At 34.3% G+C, this 14,248-nt stretch overlaps 1 protein-coding gene across 6 annotated transcripts in view; it reads left to right on the forward strand.

The window, feature by feature from the left end:
• Positions 1–14,248, forward strand: part of LOC101711466 (cAMP and cAMP-inhibited cGMP 3',5'-cyclic phosphodiesterase 10A) — a 339,917-nt gene that overhangs the window by 213,240 nt on the left and 112,429 nt on the right. For all 6 annotated transcript variants that reach the window (XM_087193588.1, XM_087193587.1, XM_004856934.3 and 3 more), the window contains 2 exons: positions 11,189–11,309; positions 12,528–12,577. In XM_087193588.1, the coding sequence (XP_087049714.1) occupies positions 11,189–11,309; positions 12,528–12,577 (171 nt within the window). The remainder of the gene's footprint in view (positions 1–11,188; positions 11,310–12,527; positions 12,578–14,248) is intronic.

The raw sequence follows: 14,248 nt of genomic DNA on the forward strand, positions 1-14,248 counted from the left end.
ATGATGAGCATGTGTACGAGAGCATGTGTATGTGTGGGGGGTCACTATCAGGTGTTCAGTTTGGGAAGTGCTAAGTTGGTGATGCCTAATGAAGTTTTTCCTTTCTTCCTTGTCTGTCTTTCTTTCTTTCTTTCTTTCTTTCTTTCTTTCTTTCTTTCTTTCTTTCTTTCTTTCTTTCTTTCTTCCTTTTTCTTTCTTCCTTCCTTCCTTCCTTTCTTTCTTCTTCTTTCTTTCTTTCTTTCTTTCTTTCTTTCTTTCTTTCTTTCTTTCTTCCTTTTTCTTTCTTCCTTCCTTCCTTCCTTTCTTTCTTCTTCTTTCTTTCTTCCTTCCTTCCTTTCTTTCTTTCTTCTTTCTTTCTCCTCTCTCTCTTTTTTTCTTTCTTTCTCTCTCTCTCTCTCTCTTTCTTTCTTTCTGACAGTGTTACTGTGTAGGCAAGGCTGGGCTTGAACTTGCTCTGAGCCTCTTGTCTCAGCTTCCCAGCTGCTGGGATTACAGGTGTGCACCATCATGCCTGGCTGCCTAATAAATTTCTAAGTGAGCCACTAACTTTTCCTTAGCATTTAAAGACCTTTTACTACTTCCCATTTATTTTCTTACTAAAGAATTTTAAAATAGATTCTTTTAAGTGGTCAATAGAAGCATAGGTTGTAACCTACTAAATAAAACACAGAAAGAAATAGAAAGCATTTCAATATATATGCTAATTTGTTTTATTTATACCGCTAGGTCCTCTCAGTTCACTGAAAAGTTTTGTGTTATTATCTGTTTCTTTTTTATAAGAGTCTTTTTTGTCTATGACTTATACTCTAGCATTTTGGTCATTGTTTTAAGATTATGATACACAGTGTATTGACTAATGTTATTCTTTAATTTGTTATGAAATTTTGCTTTATTTTTTCATAGAAGCAAGAAGAGTTTTTTAAAATGTTTTTTATTAATATCTACTTATATTACATTGAAATAAAGTTTAAAAAAAAGAAATTAAAAAAATGTTGTAAAAGTCAGTACTTTAGAACATTTGGATATTTACTTTCCATATGTTTCCAAGTGAAACCCAAACCAAAATAAGTTAACTCACTATTCTCTAAGGGAAGGATACCAGTTAGTGTTTTTCAGGGCAAAGATTTTTTAATGAATATTGAATTTCACAGGTATATACATATGAGTTAATGTGGCTGATATTTTAGCAATCTTCAGTCAGTTTCAAAGGCAGAGCATTAAAATGTTGTTCAATATTTAGTAAGTGAAGGTGACCATACAGATGCCTGGACTAGGGAGACACATGTTAGAATTACCTGGAGTAATTTTTCATGTTACATCTGTCCTCCTTCTGGCTGAAAACCATGAGGCTGACATGATAGAATCAAGGGCAGAAATGAAGACATGTAGATCTCAGGATGGAAAGCCTGTCTCTAAACCTCCATTTTATATGTGTGTGTGTGTGTATGCATATATAAAATTTCCAATTACATGTACATATATTCTCCAATAATAAATCAAGTTGTGAATACTCCAGGGTAATACTTATAAACGAGTACCTGGAGGGCAAGCAGGTATCCTGTCATGTTGATTAGCAGATCTGTAAGACTTACAAGCCAAAGGAACAGGTAATAGATGTAATGTTCCAGTCAGATAAAATGAAACTCTGATATTTTGAATTTTGAAAATCAAGGAGCCCAACAGATATTTCTTCCTCAAGTTGAAGGATGTTTTACCTCAATGCAGAAGACCCCACTGGATGCCTGCAACTGAAGCCCATGTTCTCCAACTTGAAATATCTTTTGGTGCTTGAACTTGTGTTTTGTGGAAACCTGAAAGAAAAATTCTCACCATCATTTATGGATTGTTGATTTCAGCCTAAATTTTGTTTGCGAGGCTTTGATGCTAGTCATTGACTACCTCACAGGAACCTCAGAAGCCTTGTGGGGTTATCAGTTCTAAGGACACCAGCTTCCTGAGTGCATTAGGTGGAAAAGACTTCCCAGCAAAACTGAGTGAAGCACTCTGCTATATGGAAACAGTTTGTACTACTTAAATGCTAGAAGATGTTTCTCAAAGACAATGATGCTTATTTGTATAGTACTTAAGACAAAGCCAGTAATCTTAACAATAGATTAAAAACATGGGCCATTTGTCTGTAAAACTTTGTTCCTGTTTCCATGGTAACATATTGATGATGTGGTTTAGAAGATATATCTTATTAATCCCAGTACTAGTAGGCAGGAATCATTTAATCTGAAAAACAGTATCAAATAATTATGATAAAAAGTTTTAAAAATGAAATTAAACATGTTCCTCTTTCACAAGATTTTGAATTACGACCTCTTTTATCACATCATTCTTGGCAGCCAAAAACCTATACCAGAGTTTAGATTTTGAAAATTATAACAGAAGAACTGTATTAAGATCAAGCAGATAGCTAGTCCTAGTCCACTGGATCAAAGGCTATTAAAGATTATTATTTGGGACACATTTTTTTCACTTCGTGAAAAAGGATGTAACAATCTAACACTGTGGCTGTGAGTAAAATCTAATTGCTCCTAGATTTCATTTTATTAATTTAAAATGGCAACAAAGGCAGCTTTATTTTTGTCAGAGATGTTACCATGAGGGAATCTTTTCTTGTTCATCTAATTCCCCCAACAAAGATTTAAACTCTTGTCGGACTAGTACCCTCAATAGTGCTTGATACATTGCTGAGGAAATCTTTGTTATAAATGACTTATCAATGACATTCAGAAATGCATCTTTTGGGTAAAGTATTTAGACTTCATCTTTTGTTTCCTTCACTTTCTCATTATTCATTTGCCCCTGAAAACTTAATCTGTTTTTACTAGTAGTTTAAACTTGGCAAAAATGTTTGCTCTATCCATCAGGGATTTTAAATTACTTAATTTTGTGGGTCCCATTTTGTTAAATGAAATTACTATTCAAAAATCCCTTTTCATCTTGTTGACTTTTTGTATTAAATCAGTTAATATCATAAAAGTCCTATTGAAAACTATTATGTTCTTTAGGAATCTGAATTTTTTTCATTTCTCTTTCCTTGCATTGAGGTGATGTTGTGTTTTCAAAAGTGCCCCACTTGCTTAGAATCTTTGCCTGTTTGTTTTCACCACTTTTCATGTGAATTTTTTGTCTAGGGTCATTCCTGAGCATACGCTGTGACTGTTCTTGTCCACATGTGCTGCCTATTGCTCCTCTACTGTCACATTAGTTATTTCCTCCTCCAGCTTTCTTCATCTTTCCTAGCACTCTTTAAGGTACTTCTCTGGACCTCTGCACTGAGCTTCTCAGAGACATGCCTCTTTTGACAACGTGTAGCATTTCTTCCTGCTCAGTTACATTGCAAGATATGTGAGGGCAGCTGCTTTTCATTTTCCTACCATAATGCTAGGACAGGCTCAGGATGAATATCTACTAATCTTATGTTCTCTGTTTAGGATTTTAAAACTTTTTAAAACAGCATTTTTCAAGGGCCTGATCATTGTACTGCTCCCATACTCTACTGCTTAACCCTCTGAGGTTCACAGATTTCCTTAATTGTTCAGTGTGGTTGCTCATTCTTAAGAGTAGTTAGGATTTTTCAGCCTGTGATGTTTATTGACATAAGTGACTTTCATTTATAACTTAATTTCCTTTAAAATGCCGAAATCATTCTGATAACTTTTTCCTTAAAAATAGAAAGTCTGGAAAAAAAGGTTTCATTTAAACTTTCATTTAAATGTAAACATAATATTTTCATTGTGATCCAGAAATTTCACTATTATATTTGCCTAAGATAAATGAAAACCTATGTTCACAAAAAGATTTCTATAAGTATGTTGGTAGCTTTACTCATAATACCCCTAGACTGGAAATACAAACATGCCGATTGTCCCAACAGTAGCAGGACAGATAAAGTGTGTAGCATATTCATGCAACAGAAGGCTGTGAGCAACGGACAGGAACATACTCCAGAAACACAGAATCTCACTGATTTCCTGTTACCTTATTAGGCAGGTTCAAAAGAATACATTTTGATTCTGTTTACACACAATTACAAAAACAGACAAAACTAATATATGGTGAGGGTTGGGGATGTAGCTCAGTGGTTCTGCCACCTGCCTCCCAAGCAGAAGGGCCCGAGTTCGATCCCCCGGTACCAAAAAAAACTAATATATGGTGAAAAAGTCAAGTAGAATGGCTACTTTGGGATAGAGATTTAGGAAGGACCCCAGAGGGACTTTAGAAGGGATGATTTGTTCTGTGACTTGACAGGATGTATAAGGATTTATCCATTTGTCAAAATATGGTAAGTTGTACATTTCAGGTTTTTACAGTTCAGTTGTGTACATTTCATCTAAATGAAAAATGCTAACATCTGTGTAAAATGTTTGTTACTTGCAGTGGTATAGCTTAGCAATTCTGAAACTCTGTGTTTTTATAAGACTTGAGAAAATACGTAAGTATGTTAAGGATATTGACAGCCAGATTTCTCAACTATTGAGTGAGGTAATTGCAAATATGGAAACGAGGAAATTTGAATGTACTGTGATTTTTTAAAATGTTTTTAATCTTTGTGTATATTTATATAAATAGATATATAAGCATATAATTACATATACATGTTTATACACATCTGTATATGCATTTGTATTGGTATATACATTTATATGAGGTCCCCTCATACATATAGTATGTATATAAATCAGAATCCTAAAAATAAAGGAAGCATTATGCACATATATGTGCAGCTTTTGGATTTTATCTATCATTTACTAAACGGAACTGGGACTTCTTTGAGAATTACAAATCTGGTCATGTATGAGATGAGAAACTGAAGAAGTGTTGGAGGAATTGTGAGTGCATTTCAAAAGGATACAGAAGCTATCATGAAGAAGTTTCTCTGGCTCACATCTGGGACAATTTGAATTATAAAATTAAATAACAATATTAATAGATTATTTCCTGTTGAAGAAAATAAGAATCTATGGGTCCACTTTCATATGAATGAATCACCAGGTGCCACTCTCAGTAGAGTGCCAAATAATAAATATAGAACGATGATGAGATTCTAACTTCATCAATTCATCATTGCATTACTGCCAAAAATGCGGAGCCTCAATCTAATCTTGAGAAAACATCAGAAGAATCCAAATTGGCCTGCAGTCTTCAAAAATATCAAGTTGAAGATACACAAAGGTTGAGAAACTGTTCCACACTGACAATACTAAAGAGAATTAACAGTATATATGATCTGAGGTTTGAGCTTAGCAATTCTGAAACTGTGTTTTTATGAGACTTGAGAAAATATGTAAGTATGTTGAGGAACCTGGGCCAGGGAGTGGGGGCCCAGCTATAAATGACATTATTGGGATAGTGAGTCAAATGTACATGGGAATTTTTAATTGGTTATTATTGTGGAAGCAGTGTTAAATTTTCTGATCATGATAACTATATTGACTATGTAAGAGAAATTTGTTTTAGAAAATACACTTGAAGTGTTCAAGAATAAAGGAACACAACAACATGCTCTTAAATGTTTAGAAAAATTAGTCATACTGTTTTTTGGTGTGTGTCTGTATGTAGATAGATAGATTGATAGAATTACTGAAAATGATAAATAAGGCAAAATGTAAGCCATTGGAGCAAATCTGTGCATCTTAATGATTTCAACTACTATAATGAAAAACCATAGACTGGTGGCTTATAAACAGGAGAAATTTATTTCTTATAGTTCTGATGCTAGAAAGTCCAAGATCAAGGGGCTGGATATTCAGCCTCTGAAGGTCTGCTTCCTTGTGAGCTGACTTCCTGTTCAGTTCTAACATAGTTCAAGAGGTGACATAACTCTCTGGAGTCTTTTGTAGAGAGGCACTAATCCCATTGATGAAGGCTCCATTTTCATGACCTAATCCCCTTTCAAATATCCTACTTCCTAATACCATCACATTGGCAGTTAGGATTTCAACAGGAATTTTGAAGGGAGGGGACAGATAGGACAAGACATTCAGCCATGGGTAAGGTGTATACAGGCATTTCTTATACTGTTCTTACAGTTTTCTGTAAGAGTAAAACCCTGTCAAAATAAAAGTTATGCAAGATCAATTGAAGAAATAAAAAGCCTAAAGAATGATGAGAGTATGATAGTATTCAACTATTAAAATTTAGATTAGAAAAAAATAGAAAAAATTTATACTACAAACTGAAACTTCTTTTTCATCCCCTTAAATATTTATTGAATTTAATATTTATGTGATTAAGTTTTCCTAGTGTATTGCTACTCTTCAGGATTTGTTAGGGCAATTTCATAGAATTATGAGCTCTTGGGGCTGATGGATCATAAGCTTCCATTTGATTCTTGAATTGCTTCTAAACTCTTCTGGATAAATGATCTTTTATATTTAAATATCTAATTCACTTTATCAAGTCTAGGAACACTTATTCTGCTATTCCACCCACTGGTTTCTTTTTGACCCAATTATTAATACCATTATCATTGTATCTCACAAAGTAATATCCCATGTCCTACCCCAAACCAAGAGAGTGGCTATTCCTCTGGTTCCCAAACTGTATCCAAATTCACAGGGATAACTAGGATATATTTAAAATTTCATGGGAAACAGTGATATCTATTGAACAAAACTTGACATCGTTCACAGTTGTAGTATTATCTTGGTATGGTTCAGTTTTTATGTTAGATTCCTATAATTCTTTCATTTGGGTCATATTTTTATTAAGCCATGTTTTTAGTGATTAATAAAAACCATGAAATCCATAGGGAATAGAAAATGAAGGTGTTGGTGTATAATGGGATTCTATGATTGGGGAAACTGTTCATCATCCAACTTGCTTTGCTTGGAATTCTAACTTACCCTGAATAGTGAATGTGATAATGATACCCAGTGTAAGCTTTTATATAGATTCCCTAGAAGAAAGGCAGTGACAGAACTTTGTGAAGTTAAAAACATTAGACAAACACAAGTCTTTAACATCTTGGTTAGTGTGTTACTATAATTTTTTACTCGTCAAGCCATAGAATTGAAAGTTTATTTAGTTGAATTGATTTCCTTAGTAAGCTTTCCTTATCATGCAGTTTGCCTAGGAGCATCTCGGCAGTATGGGATTTGGCATTCATCTTCATTCATTTCCTTGCCTGTTCTTGTATGACAGTGCTGATGAGTAGCAGAATGACCATAAGGCTAATATCAAATAGTAATTATGCTTATTACTTCACATCTGCATGTAATTTAAGTTTTACAATATATTATTATTTGAAAGATTCACTATGTAGATAGATTTTTAATATTTCAGTGTTCATATTTTATCAAATAGAGTAGCAATCTTAGTAAAATATTTCACTGTTTTAAGAATCATGCAGCTGTAGTAAGTACACAAAGGAAACAGGATGTATGAACATTCTATGAAGTTAAAGATTAGAATTTGAAGCTTAATATAAACAAGAAGAAACTAAAAGCTAGGTCATAGATTATCCTAGAAAGTGTCAAAAAAATGTTTTAAAGACAGTGTGATTCATCTTTGTCATACAAATGAGAAAACTTGAAGCCCAGAGACATGGAACAAGAAATCTCACGATAAACTGTCCTCATCCCAGAATGTTTTCTTGTTCTCACTTGTCTGTGACAACCTATTTCCTGTCTGAAACAGAGAGAAAACAGCTGGCTATTGATCTCAACACTGCACACAAACCATTAGTGAAGGGCTTAGGCTCAGCATGTTATTGTCACATATTGAGGAAAGGGCCAGGCTGTTTGTCATTTGTATAAGGATCCTACTACTGAATGACCAAGAAGCCACCTCAGAACCAGCTAGAACTCCCCTCCCCAAGAAGAACAATGAGCCATTCAGAGAATGTATTTGTTCACGTATAACAGATGTCTAGGAATAGAATTTTAGGCATACAGGCTTTTGTGTGGCTGGATCTAGGGGTTCAAGGTTGCTATTATGACTTAGTATCTTTCTCTTGGCTCAGCCTTCCTTTTGGTTGGCTTCATTCTCAGATAAGCTCTTTCCCAGGACTTTACAGGGAAACACAGAACTACTGGTTCTGATGAGCAGTAGGGAAGAAAGGTTATGTTAGAGTAGACTATTTTATCTGGAGTTCTTCAAAACTTAAACTGGCTCCAATAACATTTTGTTTATAAATGATAATGGAAGCAGCATATGCTTTTGTGACCCATAAACTGCTGTATATCTCAGAGGCATCAGTATTTCAAGTGGTCATAACTTTTGTACAAATTCTGTGCAAATCCACAATTACCTATAGAAGTGCAAGATGTGGAAAAAGCCTCAAGCTTGAAAATAATGGGAAAGTTATGGCTAACTCCTAACAAGATAAAATTTTAGCAATAAGAAATCACAAAAGTAGTCCAGGGCCAGTGGTTTACTGGGTTTGAGTACACTGCAAAGCAGATAGAATCTACATGGCTAAGGGAGGAGAAGTCAGAGCTCTCAAATGTTGGGTGGAGCACAGGCATGAAACACAACAGTGTGAGAGCAGAGCACACACTCAAGAGAACATGGTCTGAGCGCCAAAGCCCTCTGTTCGGGAAGTGATGTAAAGAATGGCCACAGTAAGGAAGGGCTGAAAGGTAGCAGTCAGCAAGTTTGGAAGTTCCTGATAAAACATAATAATTATCTGGTCATTTTGTGTTTTGCCGCTTTTAGTCATGTTCATTAATTTATTTCTCTTCTCTCTACTTGGAAATTGCTTCTTTCAGATTTCTCCAAGTCTTACTTGCTTACCACCTTCCTAGATGGGTATTCTTCTGTGTGGGAATTCTGCTGGTGCTGAGTGTATCTATTCCAGATTTGCCTTCCAAGGCTGTACTTGAAAATCACTGGGGCTCAATCCTATTGATCCCCTCAATCTCTTTAAAAACCCCACTGCCTGGTACACCATAATGGTGATCAAGTCTTAAGAATTAGTGTCAGCATACACTGAGTGTCCAGTGCTCCTTCAGTCTGGTAAATAACCCTTCCCACATACACAGTTACCCAGACAAATGGTCCTTGGTTTCACTGAGGAAGATCTGCATTATAAATTTCTGGCTGTGTATCAAGCAGGCATGGCCTCCTATTTCTTGATTCAAAAGGAAAGTTCTGGGTTTATGAATGTACTCAAATCTAGGAACTCATTGAGGTGCTCTGATTTTCTGTTTTATTCAAGTTAATTTTTTGTTCACTTAAGCCAGAACTTTTCTGCTTAGATAGATGAAGAAACCAAAACCACACTAGGCTGCCCTGTTCAGTTCCAGGAATACAGTTTTCTGGCCAAGTTGCCAATGCTAAAAGATTTCTGCTGGTCAGTTCATTCTGATTACAACTTTGGTTGTGTCCATTATTCTAACAACACTCACATTTCTTTAGATAGTAAGTGCTTCCGCTTGGTCCCTGCCACACAGAGATTTCATCTTCTTGATGGGTTCAGGGAACACAACTGATGGCAGCAGATCTTGCATGAACTTCGGGCCTAAAACACAAAGCCAGGACCTTCAGGAGGAGTTTCCATAGGACATACACAAAGGATGGGCACACAGGTCTTACATAGTCAGTTACTTCTAGCATTCCAGTCTTTCAGAGTCTTTGAATTTATACCATGGAACCTCATTTTAGTGTAGACCACTTGTGGAGGTTAGGGTAAAGTGTCAACCTAACTGACTTTGAGACCTTCCTGGGGACTGAGGGAGCACACTTTTGAGTAGGTCATGTTGGCATACTCTGGATACTATATATGGTCCTTGTCCCCTTCCTTTCTGGCACTGTTTCCCTTGTGCTGCTTCCTGTTTGCCATGAACTAAGCATATTTGTTCTGCCATACCCCTCTGCCATGTTTCTGCCTTAGACTCAACTGCCCATAGACTGAATCTCCAGAAACGATGAGCCAAATTAAAATTTTTCTACTTTAAGTCATGAGTGTCAGGTATTGTGTCTGTGATAGAAAGGCTGATACACCAATAGATTTCAGCTCACTGAACTCAGCATCTCTGCCCTTTATCCACTGAAAAATTTGCTTCATTTATGCTTTTGTACTCTTGCAACTAGAATGTAAGCTCTTTTAGGACAGAGATTTGGTTTTGTTGACTCTGTAATGTCTCAGATGTCTGGCATAGTGCCTGCTATAGATTATCAGGATGGTCATTGTGTGATTTTTGAAGACTGTCTGGCTCACTTACTGTATCTGTTCATTCCTTGAATATACTGAGCATGGTGCTAGTAATGGCAAGTAGTAGAGCCATAGAAGGTAAAAGTAAATGAGTTGTCCATAAACAGAGAAGTGGCCAGGATTGACACCTTGAAGACAGAGGGGTAGAGGGGTGAGAGGTGAAACTTTTCAGCTAGATAGTGACCACACTGTGTAGTGTGGTAGACATCATGAGAGAAGCTTGTCTGGTATTGGCAATTGTGAGAAATCCTTGGAGCAATTTAAGCCAGGAGTGACAGCACTTTATTTTATTTCTAAAATTGTTTGGAGAATAGGTTGAGCAAATCAAGCATAGAAGCAAGGAGATTAATTAAAAGGCATATTTTTGGTTCAATGTTAGCTTATCATTGGGCAGGGTGGCACTGGTAGCTCCGTTCATCTGCTATTGTCCTTGGTTCTATGGTAAAGTCTGGTGTTGTAGCCTTACTGTGAGGGTGCAGCTGCCATGGCGACTGCAGCTGCAATACAAACCTCTCACTCCTGTTCCAAAGCCACACAGATGGAGCCCAGTGAATGGGAAGCTGAGTTTCATGAGGGCAGTATGCCTGGGGAGGGCTTTTCTGGCATGCTGTGATGTTTCACTCAGCAAACTTTTGTACTGGTTTTATTAATCAAGTTGCTTTTATATGTAAAAATTTCAGAATTAGAGTTATACTTTGATATGTTAATACAAATAATATAAATGCAATTTATAGATAATTCTAAGTCAGAGCAATTTTAAATTTTCAATTTGTTTTATATAATAGGTTATAATATTTATATCATATAATATGAAATCATAATGCAATTTATAGATAATTCTAAGTCAGAGCAATTTAAAATTTTCAGTCTGTTTTACATAATAGGTTATAATATTTATATCATGTAATATAAAATCATAATGAACTGTAAATGAAGTTATAAATATAATAGCATGTTTTACAAATTATGAAATTATAATTATATTTTATTTGACTTTATTTTTGCTATTTTTATTCAAAGTACCAAGATACAAATATGCAAGGAGTTGTATATGAGCTAAACAGCTACATAGAACAACGATTGGATACAGGAGGAGACAACCATTTGCTCCTCTATGAGTTGAGTAGCATCATTAAAGTAGGTAAGAAACATTTTATATCCTTTTAGGAAAACTGGACCAAAGATTCTTTTCCCACATTACCAAATTTGTCAAAAAAATTGATGTACTATTAAATCATGGATAAAAGTCATTCATTTACTTCTATTCCTAGACCAGGTTTGAAATGTAAATCCTTTATTATGAAAGTACCAGAATGGGTCAAACCTAAAAGTCCCAAAATACTAAACTCAAATAAATATTTCCCTAATGTATAAATAGAACGTACTATGCCTTTAAGACTACTTTTATTTGGGCAGTATAGTTTTATTGAATTAATTCACATCTTGATAAATAAAATCATTATTTTTTAAGGAAAAGGTAAGCATTTTGAATTTATTGGCTAGATGACAATTTTAATACATAAGAAATGACATACTGTGAAAAGAATGAGGAATATATATCTGAAAAGTAATTTTTAGAAAGATGCACTATTTTTAGAACAGATATTTTTTAAGATATTCACTATGAAAATTCAGTGGATATAGTGATGGTGATAACATTTATCATGTACTTAATCATATGCCAGGTACTTTTCCATGGATATTATATGCATTAATTTATTTTCATTATAATCTCATGAAATACTTTCTATTATTATTACCTTTTACTGATGAGAAGCTGCAGAACAGAGAAGCTAAATCTTACCCAAAAACTCCTAGGGGAAAAAGAGTTAAGTAAAATTTAAGCAATCTCTCTAAAACTTATCCTATTCATTGCTGTGGTATTGCCTTATGTGACCCTGAAAGAATTTTAGGGAATTATGTTTACTTCCATGGATATGTAGAAGTTCAGATCATCACTTTTGGTTGATTTGTATTTCAGTGATTCAATATTATGAATACCAGTTCTGATATTCTTAACACTTTAAAATTTAAAGACAATTTGTGAATTCTAAATATATTCTGCAATAGTTCTACATATTCAAAATTTGACAAATATATTATTACATAGTATGTTGCCTGTGATACGCATTTGAGAATGTCACATCATAAAATTTTCAATCACTAATGAAAAATGTATGAAGTTATTCTAATAATGTTGTTGAATAAAGCCATGTCTTATTTTGCTCTGTTTACTGTATAACCAACCACTGGCTACTTTAACAAATTCATTCTAAAGACTCTTTGACACTCACCTTTGAGAATTGGTTCATGTTATGTTCTTTCATTGAAATTAGTTTCTTTTTTATTACTTTGGCAGCCACGAAAGCTGATGGATTTGCACTGTACTTCCTTGGAGAGTGCAATAATGTAAGTATCTATATTTAGATTTTGGTGCTCTAGATAAAAAACACTATAAGCTCTTTAAAAAGCTATTATATTACAAATAAAAGATATATGTACTATAGTTATTAGCACTCTAAACTTATTTGTATTTTGTTTTTATGTGTAATTAATACCAGTCAAGAATAGCATGGCAACTTTTAGACATAAAATCTTAGTGCATATTTATTTATTTACTTATTTGTTTATTTATGTTTTGGTTCATAGTGTCCTGCATCATGAATGGCATTTCTGGAATTTGTGTCTTTTACAAAAATTATTTCAATACTCTGGCCTGGGATACCATAGAGGAGAGCTTGTGCCCATTGCATGCATGATCTGTGTTAGAATAAAATAAGAATAAGTGTTTAGCACTATCTGTGCTATAAGGCTCTGAAGGTCAGCTCTATACAAGTACTAGGACAGAGTTACTGTGTCTGGATCCCTGTGCCATTGCATCTGTGTCTTTGGTCATTGAAGCCCATGCAGAGTCTCAGCTGTTGTTGTTTTGCATTTCTGGGGGACTTTAACAGGGACATAGTCTACTTCCAAATGCAACATTCATGGGGATTTTCAAGAGTATTTCAACATGTTCAGTCACTGATATTTGATTTTTGTAATGACATTAAAAACATGTACATAATATTGTAGCAAGATCTTAGTTAATACTTTTATTTCTAGCTTAAAATTCATTTATAAATTTATTTGACAGACATCTGTATTTCTTATATGTTGAGCAATGCTACCTGAGAATTGAGATGTTTTTGCAATATGACACCTATATTCTTGAGTAAGCAAATTATGAGCTATTGACATTATATAGCATGTCAATAGAAACAGAGAAAAAAGAGTGTTATTTTGAATTCTATTTAATAATACAATGATACAAAGTATAAAAGTAGTTCCAGAAAAATATTGGCTGATTTAATTAACTCATAACGGATCCTCTTTATTTCCGCAGCCACTCTTTTCCTTAGTATTATGTTAGCTTACTTACATTTGTTACCCCCACAAAATTAGAGGCTGCTTTAGGGCCATGACCTTTGGTCACTCATGTTTGTATTTCCCTGGCTCTACTCCGAGATGCTTCATTGAAGTAGCCAGACAGGAAAGTTTAGTAAAGTACTTTGAATTTTACTACCACTTCCACTTCCAAAGACTTTTAGCTATATTTTAGACACCGATAGTATTTTTAAATGGCTAAGCCACTAAAATAACCAAATATTACATTTTTCCTGTTGATTTAAAGAAATTCTATTTTTCCTTCTTCAATTATATAAGGAGGGCTGGAGCGGTTGAAGGAAGGGGCAGGGGAATGGGAAAAAAATAAGAACCAAGGTGTATCATGTACAGGTACAAATTCCCAATGATGAATGTGATTATAATATATATCTAAAATGTACCAATAAACTCAATAAATAAAAAAATTTCTAAAGTATTAGGGGTTTTATTTTTTTACTTCATATTAAATTTATTTTAACTAATACATAAAATTATAGGTGCTAATGAAGTACCATGTGATGTTTCAATACGTGTATACATTGAGTAATATTTAAACATATCTACTTAAATACTTATTACTTCTTTATAGTGAAAATATTTTAAATCCTTCTAGCTTTTGAGATATACAATATTTAGTTGTCATCTTTAGCCATTCTA

This window comes from Heterocephalus glaber, unplaced genomic scaffold, assembly GCF_053883595.1.
Source record: "Heterocephalus glaber isolate CG9 unplaced genomic scaffold, H.glaber_assembly_v1.0 deba00001593, whole genome shotgun sequence".
Taxonomy (NCBI): Eukaryota; Metazoa; Chordata; class Mammalia; order Rodentia; family Bathyergidae; genus Heterocephalus; species Heterocephalus glaber.